Consider the following 26408-nt stretch of genomic DNA (forward strand, 5'->3'; position numbering starts at 1 on the left):
TTCTCTGCCTTTGAGCCTTTTCCCAGGGGAAGCAGTGTGTTCTCAGCAGCGTTTCGTTGTGGTAAGGGTTTGTTTATGTACACAGTGTATATCTATATTAGAGAAGGAAGAGTCAGGAAGTGCACTTTGAGCGGAAGGTACTGGGTTTTGGGATGACTCCTGAGTTCCTGGGGGAGTTTGTTCCACAGTCTCAGCCCAGCCCCAGAGAAAGCTCTGTCTCCTGCACAGACGAGCTTTAGCCTTCCAGTAAACAGCTCCATTATGCCTGAGGAGCAGAACTGCTGATCACAGTCCTCATACCAGTCCTTTAGACTCCTTTAAGATACCATCAGTGCAGACTATTAAGACCCTTGAAGATAAGGACAGAGGCCTTTTCCATGACTCAATATCCTATGGGAAGCCAGTGGTGGGAGTAGACAAGGTACGATGTGTTGCCAGTAGCCTGTGCTGCTGAGGAGAAATGCTAGTGTTGTGTACTAACTAGAGTTTCCCCAAGAGCTGATGGCTTCATGGCCATGGATGCTGCATTGTTATAAGCCAAATGGGAGGTTACCAAAATATGTATAACCAAGACCAGGTCATCATCCATGAGGATGGGATGGAGTCGCCTGTCTGACCAGAGATGGCAGAAAGTGTTATTTGCAGATGCTGCTATGTGAGAGCTTACAGCCAGTGAGAAATTCAGGAACACTCCTCAAGTACGGACTGACTTGACCAAGTGTGGGTGTGTACCTCAAACCGAAGGACAGGGCACCGTAGATGCAAACTCTTCAAAGTACTTTCCCCTGCCCATCAGCATAACCTATATCTTTCCAGTGACTGAGCCAAGTGAGGATAAGAACCTGCTACTGACACACACACCTAATGGAGTTACTGCCATAGCTCCATTACACGTGACACTCCTGTATTCAGACAACTGTGGTATCTATACATACGTAACCACAATTTGTGATGCATTTATACACAACAGTTCTACCAGTCCATGCATAAATGCTTTCTGAGAACATGTATTTATTCTGCCTCTCTAAATTCCTCTTGCTGTTTCAGTTGGATACAATATTTTTCCTCCAAGGAATTCTTCTTTACTCCCCATTCTAAGTTGCACAGCATTGCTGTGTGCTGTTACGAAGTCACTTTCCACCCCAGATGTGGCTCCAGTAACTAAAGATTCACTTGATCAAGCTGTCTTTAGTTGGGATTGTTCAGATAAGTCACATATTATTTACACTCTACAGGCACTCCCTTCCTGGACATTTGTGTATGTGAATTTAACATGGGATTTGCATAACTACTTGTACATAGCAACAGAGGGTCCTGTGGCACCTTTGAGACTAACTTCTTACCCACAAAAGCTTATGCTCCCAATACTTCTGTTAGTCTCAAAGGTGCCACAGGACCCTCTGTTGCTTTTTACAGATTCAGACTAACACGGCTACCCCTCTGATACTTGTCCATACACCTTTGCCATGCACTCTCTGCAAACACTAATGCTGGTGAAACTCCACTGCACACAAAGGACATCAGCATGGTCAAAACAAATTCATCTTAAAATGTGTCTATTTGCAGAAAGTTTTGCAGTCTCTATTCAGCTCTAATTATCGGGTAAGATGAGACAACTCGAAGCAGAGCGCTCTAAAGGCAGCAATGGAATTACCGTTCCAAAGGATTAAAAAAAAAAGAGATGGGCTAGCCAATTCCTGTGAACAGATGCAGCTCTGCTGAAACAGCAACAGTAGCAACACCCAAAGGATCTGCAACAGCAGGTTCTTGGCTGCAAATTCCCTTCTGAATGCCATCTTGCTGCTTCTTTTCAGAAACAAGCAGACAAAGCACTACAGACATGCTGTACCTGAGATATCTGGCAAGGGAAATTCAGAGGGGATGGGATGCCTCAAAATACACCATCTTTTGCCAAAATGTTGGGAAGTTCTGGGGACCAAGTCGAAATTTAGATATCCACCAGGGGCTCTCCGTGACCTCTTTGGGAGTTGTGAAGTTATAACCAAGAGCACCTATGCTAGAGTCGATTAACAAATACAGAACACGGCATTAAATATAGCACATTTCATAGCATGGTTTAAAAGCTCTGGCCTTCCGCTTTCCTAGCTGTAAAGCAGGGATAACAATGCCATTCTGGACCTTTAAAATATAGCTGAGTGAATAACTGATTTTCCAGTTCTGCCCCCAACTCACTACATCTGGGGGAGAAGGTGGGGGGGGGGGAGGAATTGATTAGTTTCAAACCAAACTGATTTTTTTTTCCAGTTTTTTTTCCACCAAATGAATAATCAAAAAACAAATTAATTTAGAATCCAAATAATCCCAAAATGAAAGGGAAAAAAATCAAAACAAAAATGAACTTTTTCAGGCTTTTGTTTCATTTCACTTTGGGGTGTATTTTGATGCAAAGTGAATTTTTTCCATTTTTTTGTTTCATTTGTGGGTGTTTTGAACCTTTTAAAATAAATATAGCTGAATTTCTAAATTGCTACATGCGTGTTACTGAAATATGTTGTGAAGTTGGAAACACCCACAACAAGCATTTCAGGTACAACAATGGAGAGGCCAGACAGCGTTGATGGCCCATTAAGGGGAATATACACACTCACAAGGATCACCCCAGGAACCATATACAATGGAAACGTCTCAGAGAGAGCACATACACAATGGAGACTGTTTGGCTCACATCACAGCAAAAGATCTTTCTATCAAGCTGAAAGACGCTATTAAAGAGGGAAGTGACATCATCATTTGGCCTCATTCCCTTCACAACTCAACACCTGGAAGTACGTCCAGAGGACAAAGACTGAACTGGGGAGGTGGTCCCAGGCGGAAGGGATTTCTAGCTTATATATGGAAGATCTGTGACCTGCCTGTATTGTCTAGCAGTGGGAGACGCCGCTTAATCCACATCCTGTCTAGTCTGTGGACCTCAGACTGCGATTTTACTTTTTATTTCTTAGGTAACCAACTTTGATCTGTACGCTTACTACTTATAATCACTTAAAATCTATCTTTCTGCAGTTAATAAATCTGTTATATAGTTTTTAATCTAAAACAATGTGTTGCTTGAAGTGCAAGGGATATCTGCTCAGGAACAAGGGGTGGTGCATGTGCTCTCCACATTGAGGGAGGGTTGGACTGGGTGATAAACTTACTCTGGTGAGGGTTCTGACCAGAGCAAGATGGAACAGCTCTGGCGTTCTAGGCTGGGGAAGTGGGGGGAATTGCTGCAGCCTCTCTATCGTTGGTTCATGCGTGGCTGGCGAAAGCATTCATGTAATCAGCTGAGTGTGTCCCTGCCTGTGGATGGCTGTGTGAACGCAGGACATGGAGGGGTTTGCAGCTTGTCACAGCATCACAGTGTGAGAGGGAGCCCAGGTTAATATGTCAGCGGTATCCCAGTTCCAGGTTGCACCCCGGGGAACCCACCACACATACCCTTACTATATTGAGAGTCTGATGCAGAACTTGCTTTCAGCCCAGACCCACCAGAGACTAACAGATATGAAAAAAAGCAGAGTGAATAGGAGCGGAAAGCTTTTAATTAACAGCCTAGCTAAAATGCCATTACAATACGCAGTTTTGTTTTTATTAATTTGCTTGGATTCAGCAGGAATTCCACCAAGGAATAGAGATGAGCAGATGCAAAGGGAAGCACATTAATAAATCATGAGTGTCATTAAAATTTGTAAACTAATATCTTCTGGGAAGTCTCGGCAATTAGTCTCGGGGCTTTCTTGGCAAACAAAATATTAATAAATCCAAAAGGTCCATGTTTTATAAAACCACCATCCCGTGGAAAGGTCATTGATAGAACAATTAGGTGACAAAACAAATGGACCAGACGGCAGCCTGACTTGCGGAAGACAAACAAGTTTCCTGGAACGGGACGGCTGAGGCAGCCTAACAGAGGAAGGAGGACAGTGCTGGAACGCAGGTCTGTGCGCCAGCATTTTACAACATGCAGCTGGGAATGATCTAATTAGCATGTCCACTGGGTCACCTTTTCTTGAGTGATAAAACAACTGCTGAGTTTGCACTGTGTCATTGTGCCCCTCCATCCAGCCGTGACACAACATTAGCCTTATTGCTTGCTGAAAGAAGGAAGCCCCAGAGAGGATCGGTATGAGAGTGCCTGTTCCCTTACAGAATGTCATAGGGCGGGAACCAATAGAATTCCATAGAAATCTTTCTTAATCTTAGAGAATACAACCAAAAATGCAATTTTTATTATTATTATTACTTGTATTTCAGTATTATCTAGAGCAGTGCTTCTCAAAGCCGGTTCGCCGCTTGTTCAGGGAAAGCCCCTGGCGGGCCGGGCCGGTTTGTTTACCTGCCGCGTCTGCAGGTTCGGCTGATCGCGGCTCCCATTGGTCGCGGTTCGCTGCTCCAGGCCAATGGGGGTTGCGGGAAGGGTGGCCAGCACATCCCTCGGCCCGCGCCGCTTCCCACAGCCCCCATTGGCCTGTAACAGTGAACCATGGCCAGTGGGAGCCGCGATTGGCCGAACCTGCGGACGCGTCAGGTAAACAAACCAGCCCGGCCCGCCAAGGGCTTTCCCTGCACAAACAGCAGACCGGCTTTGAGAAGCATTGCTCTAGAGGCCCCAACACAAAATTGGGCCCCCTTGTGCTAGATGCTGTACGCACAAATAGTCTGAGCTGGGCCCTGCCCCCAAAAGTATGCAGACTAAATAGGCAAGACAGACGAACGGTGGGAGGGAAACAGAGGCATGCAGGAAGAAACGGACTTTCCCAAGTGACAGCAGTGGCAGAGCTGGGAATAGAATCCAGGTTTCCTGGCTCCTAGCTGAATGAATGATCTGTCCACTAGCCCATGCTACTTTTCTATAGACATTTTTAACCATCCTTTAGAATTTTACAGTAGCAATAGAATTCCCTATTACATTCAATAGGATGGTTCCAAAAACCCATAGAAAGGTTTCCTATTAAATTTGGTCACACTTTATATTAAGGTTCCATTTATACACAGCATACAAAGGGTTAATAAATGATTCATAGCTTTAATAAGCATGTTATAGACAGGACTGGTATATGTTATGGATAGTTATAAGCAACTATTGACTTGTTGGACTCTATCATAATCGATTAATCATTTAGTAAAACATCTATTCATCACTTATTAACCCTTTATAAACAGAACCTCTGCTCTGGTTAGGCCTCAGCTGGAGTATTGTGTCCAGTTCTGGGCGCCGCATTTTAAAAAAGATGTGGAGAAATTGGAAAGGGTCCAAAGAAGAGCAACAAGAATGATTAAAGGTCTTGAGAACATGACCTATGAAGGAAGGCTGAAAGAACTGGGTTTGTTTAGTTTGGAAAAGAGAAGACTGAGAGGGGACATGATAGCAGTTTTCAGGTATCTAAAAGGGTGTCATAAGGAGGAGGGAGAGAACTTGTTCACCTTAGCCTCTAAGGATAGAACCAGAAACAATGGGTTTAAACTGCAGCAAGGGAGGTCTAGGTTGGACATTAGGAAAAGTTCCTAACTGTCAGGGTGGTTAAACACTGGAACAAATTGCCTAGGGAGGTTGTGGAATCTCCGTCTCTGGAGATATTTAAGAGTAGGTTAGATAAATGTCTATCAGGGATGGTCTAGACAGTATTTGGTCCTGCCATGCGGGCAGGGGACTGGACTCGATGACCTCTCGAGGTCCCTTCCAGTCCTATAATCTATGAATCTATGAATAAAGCATGACTTTACGTATGATAGGATTTTTCCATAGCATTGACTTACAAGGAAACCGCAAAAGAGCTAAATACTTGCATCATGGGTAGAAGATGGGGATACAAAGTGGGGTAGGAGTACATCCTTCAAAGCTTCCCAGATGTTAACACCAAGGAGATAGAGGAAATATTTGACATGGCACATAACAGGGGGTATGTTGTAAGTAGGAGTAATAGTACAAAATGGAGAAAAGAAATATTGAGGCTGAATGCCAGGAGAGTGGGATGTGCTATGTAGCCTGTGGCATAGTCTGCCTAGAAAAGTGGTAGAACTTCCATCTCTTGAGACTCAAACTAGACTGGCGAAAGCATGAGAAATTGTCTTGTATAGAACCATCCTGCCCTGACAAGGAGATGGATTGGGTGGTCTAATAGATCTTTGCTCTGGCATAAGCCTGTGGACTCATAAGATATAGCACTAGACTTCTTGAGTCAATAGGTCTCAGCCAAAGATAGCCAGTCGGATGAGGAAAGAGATCTCAGAAGAAGCTGAGAGTCAAATTACTTTACAAGTATGCAATCTTTATACAGATGTGAGAGGTTAGCACTACGGTGTAGAAAGGTGATGGGGGCTTTGAAGGGAGACAGCAGTGATCAAGTCCTCACAGTCCTCCAAATGCCCATCCTCTTGGTTACAGCTTTCACCCAGCTCGTCTGTTCCCTAGTGCGATACTCAGCACCCATCTCTCCAATCTTTGCTGGTGCAGCTGTCCCCTTCCGCTCCATCTTCTTGACGAGGAATCAAATTTCTGATGCATAGTGTAACAAATCCATGGCTGAATAAACACAGATGCTAACGGTCATCACCTAAAAACTGCCCACATGTAGCATGGGGAATAGAACTTGACGCTTTGTTCCAAAACCAGGTTTTGAACTACTAGAACTACAAGAGGACCCCAGTTGGCTAGTAGCAGTATTAGAACTCTTTGATGAACTGGCTGCCAGAAGGCAACTCATAGACTTTAAAACCAGAAGGGACTATCATGATCATCTAGTCTGACCTCCTGCACATTGCAGGCCATAGACCCTCACTCTTGTACTAGGCCCCTAACTTCTGGCTGACTTACTAAAGTCCTCAAATCTTGATTTAAAACTGCAAGTTACAGAGAATCCACCATTTACTCTAATTCAAACCAGCAAGTGACCCATGCCCCATGCTGCAGAGGAAGGCAAAAAAAATTCTAGGGTCCCTGCCAGTCTGACCTGGGGAAAATTCCTTCTGATCCCAAATATGGCGATAAGTTAGACCCTGAGCATGTGGATGAGACCCACCAGCAAGATGCCATGGAAAGAATTCTCTGAAGTCACTCAAAACCCTCTCCATCTAGTTTTCCATCTCCGGCTGTTGGAGATATTTGATAACAGAGTCACGGAGGGGCCATATGCCATTGTAGGAAATTTCATCATACCATCCCCCAAATAAACTAGTCAAGCTCAGTCTTAAAACAAGTTAGGTTTTTTGCCCCGACTACTCCCTTTGGAGCGCTGATCCACAACTTCGTTCCTCTGATTGTTAATTTAATTTCAAGCCTAGATGTATCGATGGCTAAATTATATCCATTTGCTCTGGTGCCAACGTTGACCCTTAACTTAAATATCTCTTCTCCCTCCCTGGTATTTATCCCACTGAAGTATTTATAGAGAGAAACCATATCTCCCCTCATCCATTGTTCTGTTAGGCTAAACAAGCCAAGCTCCTTAAGTCTCCTCTTGTGCGGTAGGCTCTCCAGTCCGCTGATCAACCTAGTGGCGCTTTTCTGCATCTGTTCCAGTCTGAGTTCATCGTTCTTAAACATGGATGAAGCCGCATTATTTGAGGCGTGAATATAATCCTCTGGAAAACAATGGGTGTTGGAAAGTGGCAACGTAATATATATTATGAGTTTGATAATAAAAAAGTATAACACATTACATCCCCTGGCGTTATTATAATCTTGCCATGACTGCAGTCCACAAGTTTCATTTCAATACAGCAAATTAAAGCAAAACTGAAATATTGTAGTCAGAAATATGTAAGCTTTATGTGCTATACTTCATAGTTCAAAAGAGGGAGAGAGATTAAGATCCATCTTTTTCCGCAGTTTATATTAAGGCCCAATTCTGCCATCGTTACACAAGCTACGTAGCACCTTACTGCCACAAGGACAGCTGGCCCTTTAAGGGAGCTGGGGGCTCAGCCTCACCTGGGTCAAGTTTAATCTACCTCCCAGATAATAGGGATGAAAATCCAGGGATTAGGTGGCAATCCCTGGACTCTTATTCCCAATGTGCCAGCTCGCTTTAGGACCCCTTGCAAGCAGTCCTACTGAAATCAAGCTGTGTGTTTAGTGTATTTATTAATGATCTGGAAAAGGGTGTGAGCAGTGAGATGGCAACATTTGCAGAAGAAACAAAATTACTCTTATTCTGAAAGGACCTAATGGCTGCCATTCACCGGGAGGCCCCTATGAGTCAAAGACAATCACAGATCTTGCTAAAAACCAATGAATGTGCCGTGCGCTCTCTTTTAGACTCAATGGAAGGAACAGTTAAGCCTACAGTGACCAGATGAGAGGAAGAAAATATCGGGACACATGGGGGGGGGTCCGCCGGCGGAGAAAAAACAACAATGGCGGAGCGAAATATCGGGACAAACACCTAAATATCGGGACAGTCCCGATTTTAACGGGATGTCTGGTCACCCTAGTTAAGCCCCTTGCTGTGGTAAAAAGAAATACAAACAATGGAAGAACTGCCCAAGAGGCTTGGCAGGTCAGAGCTAAGCCAGGAGGGCTGAATGTTTCCTGTTTATTGGTTTTATAGCCTGTAGGCTTCTCTAGACTATGGAGACTATACTAGTATAGTTACATTGCCATAGCTATGCTGGCATAACCTGGTAGTGTAGACACGGCCTACACCTACATTCTTCCATCAACACTGCAGCATCCACACAGGGGGATTAGGTCAGCATAGCTGTGTCAGACATGGATGTGGGTTTTTCACTCCTATGACCATGTAGCTATGACGACCCTACTTTTAAATTAGCCTTTGTGCATTAAGGGCCAGAAAGCCTGGAGAACCAGTTGTGAGCATGACCCTGAGAATAAGCAGACAGACAGGGCTTCTTGGGCACAAAGCTCACCAGAGTGGTAGACACTCTAAGTCCAAAGCAGACTGCAAAGAGTTACAAAGGGATCTCACAAAACTGGGTGACTGGGCAAAAAAAAAAAAAAATGGCAGATGAGATTCAATGTTGATAAGTGCAACTAATGCACCTTAGAAAACATAATCCCCACTACACATACAAAACGATGGGGTCTAAATTAGCGGATACCACTCAAGAAAGAGGTAGTAGATAGTTCTCTGAAAACACCCGCTCAATGTGCAGCAGAAGTCAAACATGCTAATCAGAATGTTAGGAACCATTAGGAAAGGGATAGATAATAAGCCAGAAAACATCATAATGCCACTCTATATATCCATGGTATGCCCACATCTTGAATATTGTGCACAGTTCTGGTCACCCCATATCAATAAAAGATACATTAGAATTGGAAAAAATACAGAGAAGGGCAACCAAAATTATTAGGGGGTATGGAATAGCTTCCATATGAAGAGGGATTAAAAAGACTAAGGCTAGGTCTACACTACCCGCCTGAATCGGCGGGTAGAAATCGATCTCTCAGGGATTGAGTTATTGCGTCTCGTTGGGATGCGACAATCGATCCCTGAATCGACGCTCTTACTCCACCAGCGGAGGTGGGAGTAAGCGCCGTCGACGGGGAGTCGCGGAGGTCGATTTTGCCGCCGTCCTCACAGCGGGGTAAGTCGGCTCCGATACGTCGAATTCAGCTACGCTATTCGCGTAGCTGAATTTGCGTATCTTAAATTGAACCCCCCCTGTAGTGAAGACCTGCCCTAAGTCTGTTCAGCTTGGAAAAGAGATGACTGAAGGGGGTATGATTGAGGTCAATAAAATCAAAAATGGTGTGGAGAAAGTGAATAAGGAAATGTTATTTACCCCTTCATGGAACACAAGAACCAGGGGTTACTCAATATAATTAATGGGTAGCAGGTTTAAAAACAAACAAAAGGAAGTACTTCACCCAATGTAGCCACCTGTAGATCTCCATGTAGTCACCTGCTAGGGGATGCTGCAAAGGCCAAAAGTATAACTGGGTTCAAAAAAGAATTAAATGAGTTCATGGAGGATAGGTCCATCAATAGCTATTAGCCAAGATGGTCAGGGATGCACCTCTATGCTCTGGGTGTTCCTAAACCTCTGACTGTGTGAAACTGGGACAGGATGACAGGGGATGGATTACTGGATTAATTGCCTTGTTCTGCTCGCTCCCCCTGAAGCATCTGGCACCAGCCACTGTCGGAAGATAGGATACTGAGCTAGATGGACCATTGGTCTGACCCAGTATGGCCATTCTTATGTAGACGTGAGGATTTCTGAGCAAGAAAGCTGCTGTTTGTTTCTAATGTGTTCATGGAAACAGCATTTTGTGGACTTTTTTGTAAACAAACAAGGTTATACCAAAGAATATACCCAACTTGTATCATCAATTTCTCCTCCTAATGGAAATAACTCTACAAAGCCCAAAATACAAGCTAACTACATGGGCCAAAGGGACAACATTATTTATATTAATCATGACCAATGAAGGATGTGAAGGTTTCAGAGTAGCAGCCGTGTTAGTCTGTATCCGCAAAAAGAACAGGAGTACTTGTGGCACCTTAGAGACTAACAAATTTATTAGAGCATCTAATAAATTTGTTAGTCTCTAAGGTGCCACAAGTACTCCTGTTCTTTTTGAAGGATGTGAAGAACTCCAGGAGGACCTAAACAAGCTAAGTAACAGGCAACACGATAGCAGATGAAATTCAGTTTTGACATATGCAAAGTCATGCACATTGGAAGGAATAATCTGAGCTACTCCCTCTTGCTTAATAAAGCCAGGGGGTTGTGGTCACTGCTTATCATGCCGATCATAAATATCTCAATGCTACCTTGTGATTCCCATGTCTGTTCTCTGTTCTTGTGTCACACTGATGTCTCTTGTCTTATATTTGGATTGTAAACTTTTTGTTTACCACAGTACAAATAACTCCTAGGTTCTACATTAAGTAACAATTCAGAAAAGAGACATGGCTGATATTATAGCAAGCTCAATAGAAATATCTGTTCAATCCATAGCGGTAGACAAAAAAAAAAGGGAGGCTGTATAAAGAACGGGATAGAAAATACTGAAAATATTATCATGGCCATGGTACACCCTCATCTGGAATGTTATGTTCACTTCTAGTCATCCTATCTCAAAAATAGTCTAGCAGAAACAGAAAAGGACCATAAATGAGCAATTAATGTGGCTAGAAGATTAGAAGCTCCTATATAAAGAAGAACGAGAAAGATTGGGAGTGTTTAGTTGAGAGAGGAGACAAATAATAAAAAAAAGGGTCATGATAGAGTTATACAATATAACTAATGGAATCAGGTGCGCCTGTTTACCCAATCTCTCAATACAAGAACAAGGGTATATGCTGTGAAACAAAGGCAACAGACTTTAAACTGATGAAAGGATTTCTTTTTTCCATAATACATAGTTAACCTGTGGATATATCTAAGGCCAAGATTAACAAAAAAAAGAGAGAGACATTCATGTAGATAATCTGAACTTCCCCTTTTGTACTAGATGGGGGGAAAAACTAGAAGTGAAGTGCTATGAACCACCAGGCTTAAAAATATAAATCAACCACTACAGGTCTGTCTCATCTTATGCTGGGGTTACATTCCGCAGTCAGCGTCTAAAGCGAAAATTGCATATAGTCAAAATTACATTGAGTGTAATGGCAGGCAGAATCACCCGCACTACAGAAACAGTATTTAAATTGTTATTTTTCTCTTTTTTTTTTTTTGCTGACCACGTAAAGCTCAAATCGCGCATGTTAAATGCGCCTAAGATGCGACAGACCTGTAGTCAGATTCTCCCTACCCTCAACAGAAAAGTCCAAATTTCGAAAGAGAAACAGAAAACCAAAATATTTTGATTATGAAAAGTAGCTGCAATGCTCCATGGGTGTTGTAGTTCAAGCACCTCATGCTTCCATACTCCTCTATGGGCCAGGCTCCCTGATTGGACTCCATCTCCCATCACCACTGTTTCCTCTTCTACCAAGGGGAGGTGGTGCATCCTGGCAGTGGCATGGCCACAGTGCATCATGGGAGCTGAAGTCTGACTAGCAGCCTGGCCCATAAAGGAGAATGGGAACATGAGGTTCTACAGCAGCATTTCAGAATAAATTTTTTGGATTACATTTTTTGAGTTTTTTTATGAAAAAAAACAATAAAAAAAAAAGTCAATGGAAAGCAAAACCTTTTTTTCCCCCACCAGAGAACATATGGTTAAAAAAAAAAAAGGAAAAAAAAAGATTTTTGGCAAAATACAATTTTCACAGAATTTTTTTTTAAACCACTCTGTTTATCTAGATAATAAGAACTTCCGCGTTAGCATCTATGGCTATGTCTGCATTATAAGGTAGGGTGTGATTCTCCAGCTCATGAACACTTACTCATGCTAACTTTCCTTGAGCTAGCGTGACTATACATAGCAGTGTAGCCACGGTAGCTGACACTACCATGGCTACACTAGTATTTATATTCATGCTAGCTCAAGGAGAGCTAGGGCGAGTATGTATACACAGGCAGGGGAATCACACCCCTAGCTCATGGCCTGTAAGTGATAGAAACCCCCAGGCTTCAGGACATCAGCCAACCACTAACTCAGTGGTTGGCCACACTTGAAATTATAGGCGTCAACTGCGTGGGTGCTCTGGGGCTGGAGCACCCCTGGGGAAAAAAAATGGTGGGTGCTGAGCACCCACCGGCAGCCACCCTATCAGCTCCCCCCCAACACCCCAGCGCCTCCCATCCACCGGTGGGCCCCACCAATCAACGCCTCCCTCTCCCTTCCCACGCCTCCCGCCCACCGCAATCAGCTGTTTCGCGGCATGCAGGAGGCTGGAAGGGAGGGGAGAGGAGCGAGGATGCGGCGTGCTCAGGGGAGGAGTGGGAAGAGGTGGGGCAGGGGTGGAGTCAGGGAAGGAAGAGGCAGGGGTGGGGCCTTGGAGGAAGGGGTGGAGTGGGGGCAGAGTTGGCAGTCAAGCACCCCCCAGCACTTTAGAAAGTCTGCGCCTGTGCTTGAAACGCTGCTGTCATGTTTCAGTGTGGACACTACCTATGCCAAGGGAGGGGTTCTCAACGTAAGTTATCCACCTCTCCAAGAGGCAGTGGCTATGTCAAAGGAAGAATTCTCCTATCGACGTAGCCTATCTACACGGGGACTTCGCTGGCTTAACGGTGTTGCTCGGGGGGTGGATTTTTCACACCCTTCAGCAACATTGCTGCGTCGATCTAATTTTCTAATGTAGACCAGTCCTGAAAGGGTTAGGGTTCATGGGGGTGTTTTCTTGTACCTTCCTCTGAAGTAACTGGTACTGGCCAGAGAACCAGATATCGGAGTAGGGGACCCCTAGACCAATCTGTTACAAGCAAGGCCAAGAGCCCTGTGTTTTTCACAAATACAATATAATACACCGTAAAACCAGAAATAACATCTAAAACAACATTTTAAAAAAAACCCTCACCCTGCAGCAGCAGCTCCGGTGGCTTCTGTCCCACGCGGCTAGGCCCGGCTCCTCACTCTGGGTGGTATAGCCTAGCACACAGGGGCACAGTGTTGCTCAGGTTTGGCCATCCCTCCGTCATGATGTGGGGAGGGGGTAGGAATGACCAGGCCAAATCTGAGTTAGTGGCATTGTAACCTGGCATACAGGGTCACAGTACCACTCACTCAAATTTGGCCTCGCGCCCGTATGTCATCATGACGGGGAAGCAGCCAGGCCAAAGCTCAGTGGTGTTGCAACCCCAGGTGCTAGATCACAACAACTAGAGCAGGGGCCTGGGCCCGGGCCTGGCCTCGTGGGACAGGATCAGCCATTGCAGGGTGAATGAGGAGCATCACACCACCCCCAGCACAGTCCTCCTAGGACCTGACCTGACCCGACCCCTTTCATCTCCCTTCTCCATTGCTAAAATGGATAAAACTTAACAAGAAAAAAAAAAGCCACACCACAATATTCCCAAAATAAAATGAAAAATTATATATAAAAATAAAAACATTTACAAGGCTTCAGCAATGCCTCCATTCCTTCATTTGAATGCTGAGTAGCATTTGCTCTGACTTAACTGACATCAGACAGTTAGCAGAGCAGCATCCAAACGGACTGTTAATGCTTTCTTCTTCTTTTTTTAATTACACTCAGGACATTTTCCTATTGATTTACTTGTCTTTGTATTTAGATTCAGGGTTTAGAATAGCTTTTCTATTGCAGTGCAGTTTTTCCATTAAAAGCAGCCTCTCATTTTAGACTCCCAAGGACCAAGAGAGAATTCAGTGGCAGTTTCTGATGCATGAAGAATGAAGGATGAAGCCCATATTGGGAGACAATATTGCATGGCTTCCTATTCTCACCTCCTCTGAAGCTTTAATACGTGGTTCACTGCTGTCTGCCATAACAGTGCTTCTGGAAACCGACCCACTATTCAGAGCCAGGATCAAGAAGTGCTATTGTTTAGGAGAGCAGAACTATTGTGTAGTTGCAAGAACATGCCTTAACCCCAGAAAACAGAAAAAAATCCAGGAGTCCCTGTACATTCTTGTGATGATTATTTTAAACTCGTAGGAGTTCAGAAGTCATGATGTATGTGAGTATTTCTCAGCTTATTCTTACTACTGAATATGCAATTATTAATAAAGATTATGCATTTCTGTAACACCTTCCATGAGAGGAACTCAAAACACTTTACAAGCCTTAATGAAACCTTTTTATTCTGCATTTTTCAGATGAGAAAACTGAGGCACAGGGGTTTACCCAAGATCATCAGGCAAATCAACTGGGATTAGAATCCAGGAGTCTTGACTCCGTCCCCTGCTCTAACCACTAGAGTTCACTCCTGACCAGAACTTGGAACAGAACCCAGGAGTCCTGACTCCTAATCCCTTGATCTAGCCCAGGGATGGGCAAACTACGGCCTGCAGGCCACATCCAGCCCGCCAGCCAATTTAATCTGCCCCTCGAGCTGAGTGGGGTCGGGGGCCTCACCCGCTCTGCGCGCGAGTGCCGCAGCTCCCGGAAGCAGCAGCATGTCCCCCCACCAACTCCAATGTTTAGGAACAACCAGGGGCTCAGCGCGCTGCCCCTGCCCCAAGTGCCTCCCCCACAGCTCCCATTGGCTGGGAACTGTGGCCAATGGGAGCTCCAGGGTGGTGCCTGCAGATGGGGCAGCGTGCAGAACCACCTGGCCGCGCCTCCGTGTAGGAGCCGGAGGGGGGGACATACCGCTGCTTCCGGGAGCTGCTTGAGGTAAGCGCCGCCTGGCACCTGCACTCCTGACCCCATCCTGTGCCCCAACCCCCTGCCCCATCCCTGATCCCCCTACTGCCCTCCGAACCCCTCATCCCAGACTTGAACATCCTCTTACAACCCAAATCCCTCATCACCAGCCCCACCCCAGAGCCCGCACCTCCAGCCGGAACCCTCACCCCCCTCCGCCCCCTGCACCCTAACCCCCAGACTGGAGCCCCCTCCCACACTCTGAACTCCTCATTTCTGGCCCCACCCTAGAGCCTGCACCCACAGACAGAGCCCTCACCCCCCTTCTTCACTCCAACCCCAATTTTGTGAGCATTCATGGCTCGTCATATAATTTCCATACCCAGATGTGGCCCTCGGGCCAAAAAGTTTGCCCAACCCTGATCTAGCCACAAGAACCCAGTCCATGTCATAATTTAACCCCTTTGTAATCTCTGCCGCAAACTAGACGGACTGTCCAGGACAATACTAAAATGGGTTTCACGAAGCAGTCTACGTTTTTAGCGTATCTTCTTTATGAGCTGTAAGACCTACTTGGCAACATTTAGTTTGAGCTGATGGCTAATCCCCACCTTCCTCTCTGGAAAAAAAAAAAAAAAAAAAACTCGCCAAGAGGAATGTCACTATCACCTTTTCACACAGCTCAAATGCGGCTGCAATTTCTTGGCATTAAGACAGGATTTGCTGGCTCGTTACATTATTTATGCAGAGCAGATTGCGTGGTAATTATGCTTAAAGTATAATTACTGTGTCATTTGTACTTGTTAGGTGCAAGGCAAAAGTTTTCAAGGCTTAAAGACCCTGAAAAGTACGAGGTAAGTGAAAACGGCTGTGTTCCCTCTTAGTTTCATGATTATTTATACATCTGCAGATTACCATGGTATAGTGCAATTAGGCTTTAGAGTGCCAGGCAAGTCAAGAAGTTTCAAGAGCTATTATGAACAATTAACTCCTAATGCATTAACTGACTCTGCCGCACGGTTAGCCCCCATCCGGTAATGCTCCTGAAACCATCTTGCAAAAGTGACTTTAAAGTTAATAGGAGAACAAAGACGTCAAAAAGGCTGGGTGGGAAGAAGGGCAACAGAGTCTGTGCAGAAGTGACACATCCAGTAACAGAGAGTTACCATGGACTGACTGGTAGCGTTACTAATAATTCTTGTTGCAAGTTAACAATAAACGCACTAAACTAGGTATAACAGTGAAGCATAGTCCCGGCCCTTGAAAATTTCTTTTGCCCTGTACGGTGTATACCATTGAAAAACGGCACACGTATTTATATGCTGTCTGTAAGCGTGTGTGTGTGTGTGTGTGTGTGTGTGTGTGTGTGTGTGTGTGTGTGTGTGTGTGTGTATATATATTAACACACACTTATAATTGTGTGTGACACATACACACCCACACCGATTTGTACATGGCATATATATAAAACATCCAAGTTGTAGTTCCATGAGCCGAAATTTATTGTGTGCCTATTTAAATCCCCCTGTAATTTCGTAGCAGGATTGTATCCCAGTCTCTGCAATTTGAATCTGTTGAGAAAAGAGAATTCAAATGCTTGCATAAAACACGGTCATTAAATGGCCATAGAAGAAACAAAGCACAACCAGAGGCAGTAAACTCACCGTATATTGGCTAATGTATCCAAGTCAGTAATGGAACAACACCTGGGAGGTGTGAGCTTGAGCCTGGAACTCCTGATTCTAATCCCGGCTCGGATACCGATTCCCGTGTGTGACTTCAGACACACCTCTGCTCACCTCCACCTATGTGCCGAATTGTGATACCACCTACCTGCCTGGCAGAGGATTGGTTGGGATGGTTAGTTAGCGGTTTGTATTGTAAACATGCTTTGCAAATAAAAGTTCTCCAGCTGTAACAAGTATTCCTGAGCCAAATCCTAGTCCTCATGGACTCAGTGGAAGTTTTGCTGTAAGTATCCGTGGGTCTAGGATTTGGGCCGCTATATGAGAAATACAGGATAGGATTGGATGCAAGGGGAAAGCTCGTTGGGTCAGGGACCACCTTTTCGTTTTGTGTCTGTACAGTCCCTAGCACAGTGCGACCCGGATCCATGTCTAGGGCTCCGATGGTAAGACAAATAATAATACAACAGCTATATGCAGGAGTTAAGTGGGCTCTCTCACTTAGCCAAGACAAAGTCTGCCTGCCATCAAAGTTTTACTAGTCTGAGTTGGGTTTTCTTTTTTTTTTTAAATGTCATTCCCCAATGTCCTCTCTCTAACAGACTTTTCTTCTGCGCATCTTTATTATTTGCATTACAGCAGTGCCTAGAGCTCCTAGCTCAGATCAGCCCCCATTGTGCTAGGCGCTGTACACATGCAGAGTAAGAGACAATCCCTGCCCTGAAGAGTTAGTGATCTAAATAAGATAACGCAGCCAAAAAAAAAAAGGGGGATTATTGTCCCCATTTAACAGATGGGTAACTGAGGTTCAGCCATGTGTGTGAAGGCCCCCGGCGAACATATGGCAGAGGTAGGACCCAGTCAGGTATCTTAACCAGAACACCACCTGTCCATCCACCTCTTACTGGCGTAGAATTAGTGAGCTCACAAACAAAGACTGTTTTACCACAGCAGCTCACAAGCTTATTCTGATTTCCCCCACCTTTCCCAGATCAACCAGTTCAGGTTCTCTGGGTCTCAGCAGCCCATATAACATGAGGCCTAGCAAACCGCTCCCTGCCATTCACTGTGATTTCTACAATCCACTTACCTCCACAGCGAGCTTTCAGTAACGCTCCCCAAGTTGAAGTCGTAGAGCTTTGTTAGAATGAGAATCACCTGCAGGGAAGAAAGAAAGAAAAGAATCTTCCTTTAAGATTTTGTAACTATGTATATAATGCATCTGAAATCACCCAAAGGAGAGCTTAGCATTTATCCATTAAAGTTGGGGTATTATAGGATCAGGTAAGTAAAAAGAAAATCATTAGCTCAATGCATCCATGTAACTAGTAACGTTTATTTTAATCCTTGGGATGTTTTGCATTTGAAATAAAACATGCCAACAGGAATTCCTTTAACATTGTTAGCTGGCTTCTCTACAGCTGTAGTTATTCAAGGTCAGGGATGGAACGAGATGGGCCTTGTTATCTAAGTAGCCCAACCAGAAACCACACTCAACGATTCCTCTCTTTATTCCCCAAAGTACTTGACAATGAAAGTCCTCAGACTCATTGAAGATAAATGGAGAGAGGATTCATGCCCAGGCCCTGAACCAGTCTGCGCACCCATGCTAAGCTCCATTATTTTTTATGAGACTTTCCCAAGGCGTAAGAGTTCACACTCCCAACTAGGATCAAACGGCTGGACTGGGGTCAAAATTTGCCTTGCTTGCATACAAAGGGCTTCACAATCAATGATGGGCAAAACTTCAGCATTTCAGGTAAAGAAACATTACCTGAACCATTCATAAAAGAAACATAGCCAAGGCTTTATTCCAACCATTGGGAAAATGGGACGGCCATAACCCCCAGCAATTTCCAGGACTATTTACCTTTAGCAGACATGTGTTCAAAGCACAAAATGCAGATTCAGATTTTGAACATGCCAAAATTCAAGCTAAGATTTTGTTTCACTCCCTTTTATAGTCAGTACGCAAGTCCCATAAAGTCAATGGGACTTGCATAGAATCATAGGACTGGAAGGGACCTTGAGAGGTCATCTAGTCCAGTCCCCTGCACTCATGGCAGGACTAAGTATTATCCAACCATCCCTGACAGGTGTTTGTCTAACCTGCTCTTAAAAATCTCCGGTGATGGAGATTCCACAACCTCCCTAGGCAATTTATTCCAGTGACAGATAGGAAGTTTTTCCTAATGTCCAACCTAAACCTCCCTTGCTGCAATTTAAGCCCATTGCTTCTTATCCTAGCCTCAGAGGTTAAGAACAACAATTTTTCTCCCCCCTCCTTGTAACAACCTTTTACGTACTTGAGAACTGTTATGTCCCCTCTCAATCTTCTCTTCTCCAGACTGAACAAACCCAATTTTTTCAATCTTCCCTCATAGGTCATGTTTTCTAGACCTTTAATCATTTTTGTTGCTCTTCTCTGGAAGAGAAGCATGCTTAAAGTTAAGCACATGCTTAAGTACCTGGCTGAATCAGGGCCTTGGTCAGCTGTGCTGGAAGTTAAAAGGTATAACAGGGGTTGCTGGTGAGCTCAAAACCCTTAGCACACCTAGAGATATTATGCCAGGTTTACCCGCCCCCTCCCATAAGACCTCCACATAACATTACTCACAGAGTGCCAATAACTACTCTTTCTCCCACTTCTTTCCCTGCACACGTAGCTCTAGAGATAGGACACTCCTGCCAACACCAGATTATGAAAGGTATCTAGGCATTGCTTAGATCACCATGGCAACACTTAACTAATTTAAAAGGCAATGCTGTATAGTCCAGGTAGAGATGGTAGCCATGTTGACAGAAGAATTTTTCCACCAACCAGAGGCTTCTACCCTGGGGTTTATGCTGGTTTAACTATGTCTCAGGAGTGTGGTATGTTCACAGACCTGGGTGGCATAGCTATGCCGTCCTAAGTTTTAAGTGTAGACCAAGTCTTAGGCTCCTAAGTCTTGTAGGTGTTGAAAAGCTGAGCAGAGCAATGCCTAAATACCTTTACAAATCTAGGCTTTGCGGCCTAACACAGTGGTTACCATGGGATTCATCCAACTGAAGTTAATGGGACCCCTCAGGGGCAAGTCTACAGTACAGAGCTACATCGGCGCAGCTGTCCCGCTGTAGCGCAGCTGGTAAAGACGCTCTGTGCGGACAGGAGAGCGTGCTCCCATCGGCATAATTACTCCACCTTAATGAGAGGTGGAAGCCATGTCAGCGGGAGAGCATCTCCCACCGATAAAGTGCCTGTGTGGATAGCGCAAAATGTCTGTCGCTTAGGGGAGGGGGCTTTTTCATTCCCCTGAGCGACATAAGTCAGATTGACTGAAGTGACAGTGTAGATCCCATGCCCTACTGATTTTTTTCCCCAATTTTGCAAAATTTTGAAATCTCACCCTTGTTTCCATATTTTCCAGGGCTCAAAACAGGCCCCTTTTTCAAATATTTTTGGCAATTTTTTAAAAAATGAAAATATTTAGGTTTCTGGCAAATGAAAAAAAATTTCTAGATAAAATGTCGAGCAAAATTCAGAGAAACGGTCAGCCTTTTGCATTTTCAAAAAGGAGACCATTTTTTCCCCTAATAAAAAGGCTTTTCATTGGAAAAATGTTGCCCAGCTCTGCTCACAGTAGCAAGCACTACACTCCATGGCATTTGCAGGGCCAGGCCCTTAATTTGGCCTGACCCTGCTTAACAGCCACCTGGGGCAAGGAGTTGAAGGCTGAAGGGAAAAGTGCAAATGTGTTAATCACTGTCACAAACCCCAGGTTGCAGTACCGTCTTATTGACAGCATATCACAGGGAAGAGATCTATGGGAACTATATGAGACCCTGGGGCACATGCTTCTGCCTAGGTTAATGGATGGGATGTCTGTTTCAAGCATTCATTCATCTTTATACCGTGGTTACTGTTCTCTCTCTTGCTCTTGTTTGGCTCCATTATTTCCTCCAGAGTAGAACTCAACGGGGGGAGTGGCGGGGAATGTGAAGGAGCAGTTGCCGGACAGATTTGAGTCAGGTTAGGTCACTCCATAAATCAATGTGACGCAGTAGGGAAATAAGAAAAATACCTTCAATGCTATAAATTAAAAGCTTCTACACAGCTTTCCGCACAAGGTGAGGAACTATCAGCAAGAAATGGCGACCCCGTCACCTGGCTGCTGCACAAGTTTGCCTTTCCTGATTAACATCCCACTATCCATCATTACATGCTGGGTGATAGATGCAACGGGGTTGGATTCCCACTTTCTCAAGGATACCCCGGTTTGAGTGGCTTATTTTTATAATGCTTCCCATTGCTCTGGGGCAATGCTTTTGTCAGATCTGAGAAGCAGCACCTTGGGTACTTAGATGAGAGCCCTTAAAGGGCAGTGCCATTAGTCACACAGGAGATGGCGCTCTTCCCTCTGACTCCTGAATCAATGCCCCACACAGCGCTAGGGGGCGCTGTGGTACTGGAAGGGCGATCTTTCTCCTGGGACGTAAAGCCACTCGAAGGTTTGATTTTTCTTATAGTGACATGGCACTTGTTTTCCAATTTAGGAACCCAATCCAGCTTCTACTGAAGACAATGGGAGCTGGATCAGATCTTAGATGTATGAGATATATTGAGCCCAAGCATTCTGGACAGATTCCAACAGGGTAATTACATTCTGCCCATTTAATTTCCCCTGTAATTTTAAATGGATGCTGTGTTCATACTCTCTCTGTAAGGACTCGGTTCCTTACCCAGCTCTTGCTGGGTTTTATGCTTATTGTAATTGTACCTTACAGTATGTAATTTATCATTAGCAAAACTTGCAAATACTAGGCCAATGCTGGCTATGCACTAATGGGCTAAATCCAGCTCTGCCATCCTGGTTTAAATCTGGAGTAAAGCTATCAACTTTGGTGGAGCTATTCTGGATTGACACCAGCGTAACAAAGCAGAATCCAGCCCTACTACTGCCTTTACGGTCTGGAAACCATGCAGAAAATGAGAGCAAAGCAGAAATGTAAGCATCCCCTAGCAGTTAAACCTCACATAGGGTCCTAGAAAATAACAGGAGTTGCTTGAGGCATTAATGATATACAACAGAGTCCCTATGACATATCACACATACAAATCACAAACGCGCGCGCACATACACACACACACAATGCTGGAGGCACGCTCGTATTACGACCGCAAACGGAGTGGCTCCTGCCAGCACAAAACGCAGCTCTCGCTTATGAAACAAGCCATTTCAGAGTCAGAGTCAATATGTGTAACACGTACAATAGGTTGGGGAGTTTAAAAACCAGGGAGGATCGCAGGGAGTCTTAACATACAAACCATTGTGAATAAAGCTGTGAAAGTCCCTTTCTTCATGACACTGCCTTGTGATACTAAGGGAGCAAATGTAACTACCAAAGCAATGTCATATATACAGCCAAGACATACATCACAGACTGAAAGAAACAGCCAAGGTTCAAGTTTGTTTTCAGACAGGCTTTTAAATGGCACGGTACTTAGCAGTTATCTACAAGAGACTTCGGGGCCTGTTTAAGACTTTGCAGAGCCACCACCCTCCTAGGCAAAGAGGGTTGGACAACACATTTCTGAAATTACTTGTCTGCCAGGAAAGTTACCATAAGAACAGCCATACCGGGTCAGACCAAAGGTCCAACTAGCCCAGTATCCTGTCTTCTGACAGTGGCCACTACCAGGTGCCCCAGAGGGAATTTACAGAACAGGTAATCACCAAGTGATCCAGCCCCTGTCGCCCATTCCCAGCTTCTGGCAAACAGAGGCTAGGGACACCATCGCTGCCCATCCTGGCTAATAGCCATTGATGGACCTATCCTCCATGAACTTACCTAGTGCTTTTTTTGAACCCTGTTATAGGCTTGGCCTTCACAACATCCTCTGGCAAGGAGTTCCACAGGTTGACTGTGCATTATGTGAAAAAATACTTCCTTTTGTTTGTTTTAAACCTGATGCCTGTTAATTTCATTTGGTGACCCCTAGTTCTTGTGTTAGGAGAAGGAGTATACTTCCTTATTTACTTTCTCGAAATCAAGCATGATTTTAGAGACCTCTATCACATCCCCCCTTAGTCATCGCTTTTCCAAGCTGAAAAGTTACCGTTTGGCAACAAGGCATTTCCAACCCTGCTTTGGGAGGGATTCCATGTACTACCCCAACACCAGGCTCAACAGTCCCCAACAACCTGAGAAGCAGAAGGCAACGGAGAGAATTTCCACCAGGGTCTCCAGCACGGTGGTGCAACCCACAGTTACCAGGCTGCCTCCATCCTTCCCCATCTGGAGAGCACCGTGACCAAAGGATGTTTGGTGCCCTATGCAAGATGGAGTTGGCACACTCAATCCATTCGCTAGCAGGTAAGTGTTGGAGCTGAGCGAAAATGGGAATTTCCATCCTGCGCAAAGTGTTGATATTGAAATTATTATTTTTTTGGATGAAAAGTTGAAATAGCAAAATGGTTCACCAAGCACAATTCTCCAAGTAATATTGGGTCGGAAATGGCGAAACGTTTCATTCTGGCATTTTCAATCAAAATGAAAAATTTGTATATGCCTGAATTGAAAGGTTTCATTTCTGTTTATTGAACTGGGTGTTGCGGATCATTTACTTGATGCCCCTATTCTCCCTTGGGGGATGAGCTCTGTGGCCAAAGTAATTTCCCATGATGCCCCCTAGTCATTAGGCACCATGCAGCTCATTCAGAGGGGAGATCACATTGCATCATAGGAGATTGTAGTCCAGCCAGGGAGCCCAGCCTATAGGACAGAACAGGGACACGAGACAGCCAAACTACAATTCCCATGAGGCAATGCAACCTCATGTGAAAATGCCATTTAACATCGAATTGACTCAAAATTAAATGATCTGAAGTGAAATAGTTCATGTTGGTGTTCCTAATGGAAAAATTGAAAAAAATCCAGCAAAATCAATTTTTCCCAGAACTGCATTATCTGTTGAAAAATCATTTTTGAAGAAAAAATTCCCAGCCTGCTCTAGCAACCACCCACATCACAAAAACCTCCTACCACTATTGTTAATGATCTGTAGTACAGTACCATCTAGTAGCCCCAGTCATGGACCAGGACCCCGTTGTGCAAACACAGAACAAAAGGACAGTTCCTGATCCAAAGAGTTTTTCCATCAATGCAGTTAATCTACCTCTCTGAGAGGTGATAGCTTGGTTGACGGAAGAATCCTTCCATCAACCTAGCTGCATCTCCAGTAGGGATTATGTCGACCTAACTACAGAGCTCAGGTCACAAAATTTTTCACAGTCCTGGGAGACATAGCTAGGTCAACCTAACTTTTAAGTGTAGGCCAGGCCTAAGAATCAGCCCCCTCTGTTGACAGTCCCAACAGACAAGCCAAGCAATGGGGACTGAAATCCTCTTTTGTTCACTAGAGGTGGCTCCTCTGGGTCAGGGTGAAAGCATGAGGACAGCAGGGACAGCATGAGGTAGCTTGCACTGCTGCATACTTGGCAAGCATAATGTACCTTCTCCTCAAGATAGAGGCTTGGAGGCTTTCAATCTCCAAGACTAGTCGATCTGGTAGCTTTTACTTTGACCAAAAAGGAAAAGAACCCACAGAGAAAGAACCTGGAAATGGACCTAGATCTGCCATAGCTGCCTCAGTTTTGGTCCATATGGAAAACACCAAGCACAGGGGAATTCCTATTGTATTTAAGAAATATTTAAGAAATATTAGGAATCCTTGAAAATATAAATCACGGAAGGGCTCACGAGCCCCTGAGCACCTTCAGGTGCGTAAGAACCTCTCCTGGCCATCAAATTTTACTATGAAGGAAAAATTACTTTAGTTCATTAAACCTTCCACCAGATCTTGCCACCTCTAAATTGGCAAAGTGCTTTGCATATACCCCCACATAGATGCTCCTTGGTTCCAACGAATTACAGTGTAAATGCATTTGATTCCTTCAGTAGCTTGATAAAGAACCTCAGAACAACTGAGAAGTGTCAAGTCAAAGGCAGTTACTCTCCTGTATCAAGGAGACATCCTCACTAGAGAGAGATGTGTGATCACTTTAGGTAGCGAAGCGGAGAAGCCAGCCTTGATCCGCAGCATGCAATTCATCCCTATCCTCAACAATCGGCTTTATCAGCAGAGAGATTAACATAGCTCATCAGTAGCCCTGTCCACATATTTGCAGAGTGTAATTAATAAGGAGCAAAGGAAGGCGTGTTGTGCAGGCAATGCCTTGTTCTAAAAAAAGAGAGAGAGAGAAGGGATAGCTTTAGCTATGAAAAATGAGAGCTCTCCCTCTCACACTCTTAAATGCTGGAGTACATTTTTTTTCCATTTCCAAGCTAAATACTCATTTTCCATAACATTTGTAACCTTTACCCTCAATGCTAGGCGAGGAAAGCTTGTCCACTATTGTCATTTGCATTTCCCGGACTCTGATGAAAGCGGCTGCACTGATGGGTAAGCACAAAGGGCTGATGAAAACATGGGCCAACAGGCAGTGCTCTCCATGGATTTTCTGCAATTGAGGGGAGACCAGTGCTGGTGTTTCTGAGAGCCAACGAAAATGGACCGATGCAGTCCCAGGCTGTTTGATTGCTTGCACTAAAGGCAAGAAATAGCCTTGTTTTACTGATGAGGAAAAATGAGGCGAAGAAAGATTGAGTCACAATTTGCTTAGAGTAACACAGCAAGTCTGGGCACAACTGGAAAGAGAAACTGAATCTCTCAAAACACCAGCCCGGTGCTCTCACCACAAACCAGTCCTTGCTCACTGGCTTTGGTGAGCCGACTCGAAGCAGCTGATATCTGAGAACTCTATTGGTTGAGGTGTTTCATTTCAGAAGAACGAAAGGAACTGATAACATCTGAGGGCCAGTTCCTTTCCTGGTGTCAATCACCGTGGCTCCAGTGGACCAAGCCAATCTACAGTCGCAGAGGATCTGGTCCTATAGACATGTTTTAAAAAAGTAAGAAAAAAAATCAGTGCATGGCTTCAGGCAGGGCTGGCAAAAGAAACCTCTGAAAATGAAAGAAACGAGTCTAGAGATCAGACCCAAAAGCTAAATATGCTCAAGAGACCCTGTGATCACCAAATTGCTGAAACTGTCAAATGTGTCATCAAAACAAAAACTAATAAAAGAACTGAAGAAAAAGGCCCTCTTTTAATCCTCTTTGGCCTGGGCTGCTTTTCATTTTCTGGTTGGAAAATAGCCATGTTATTTTGTTTTGTTTTATCCCTTTTAATGCCAAACAAGTAGTGGAATAAGTACTTGGAGCCGGATCCAAAGCCCACTGAAGCCAATGGGAGTCTTTTCACTAACAATGGAGACTTCTGAGTGAAAAATGTAGCTTGAAATTCCAGTTTCTGAAACGCAGAACAAACGAGCAAAATTTGCTGTTGTAAACACAGAGAGAGAGAGAGAGAGAGAGAGAGAGATTGATTTTTAAACTGCTCCTGAAAAGTGCCAACTCTGGGGAGTGCAGTCCCCATCTGCATCCACAGGACAGGTGCACAGCAAGGTTTTCACACATCTATTCCCACCTCTAGGGCACCAGAAGGCACCTGTCAGGCCTATCCATCCAGGCCCTGTATGCGGACAACACCGG

At 44.5% G+C, this 26408-nt stretch overlaps 1 protein-coding gene across 3 annotated transcripts in view; it reads right to left on the bottom strand.

Moving 5' to 3' along the window:
- The window catches only part of SORCS3 (sortilin related VPS10 domain containing receptor 3), a 530373-nt gene that overhangs the window by 297065 nt on the left and 206900 nt on the right, over window positions 1-26408 (bottom strand). For all 3 annotated transcript variants that reach the window (XM_065552531.1, XM_005303514.5, XM_065552530.1), the window contains exon 2: window positions 17904-17971. Coding sequence is in view for 1 of the 3 variants with exons in the window: in XM_005303514.5 (XP_005303571.3) it covers window positions 17904-17971 (68 nt within the window). In the remaining 2 variants the exon portion in view is untranslated. The remainder of the gene's footprint in view (window positions 1-17903; window positions 17972-26408) is intronic.

The sequence above is a fragment of the Chrysemys picta genome, chromosome 7 (genome assembly GCF_011386835.1).
Source record: "Chrysemys picta bellii isolate R12L10 chromosome 7, ASM1138683v2, whole genome shotgun sequence".
In the NCBI taxonomy this organism is placed as follows: domain Eukaryota; kingdom Metazoa; phylum Chordata; order Testudines; family Emydidae; genus Chrysemys; species Chrysemys picta.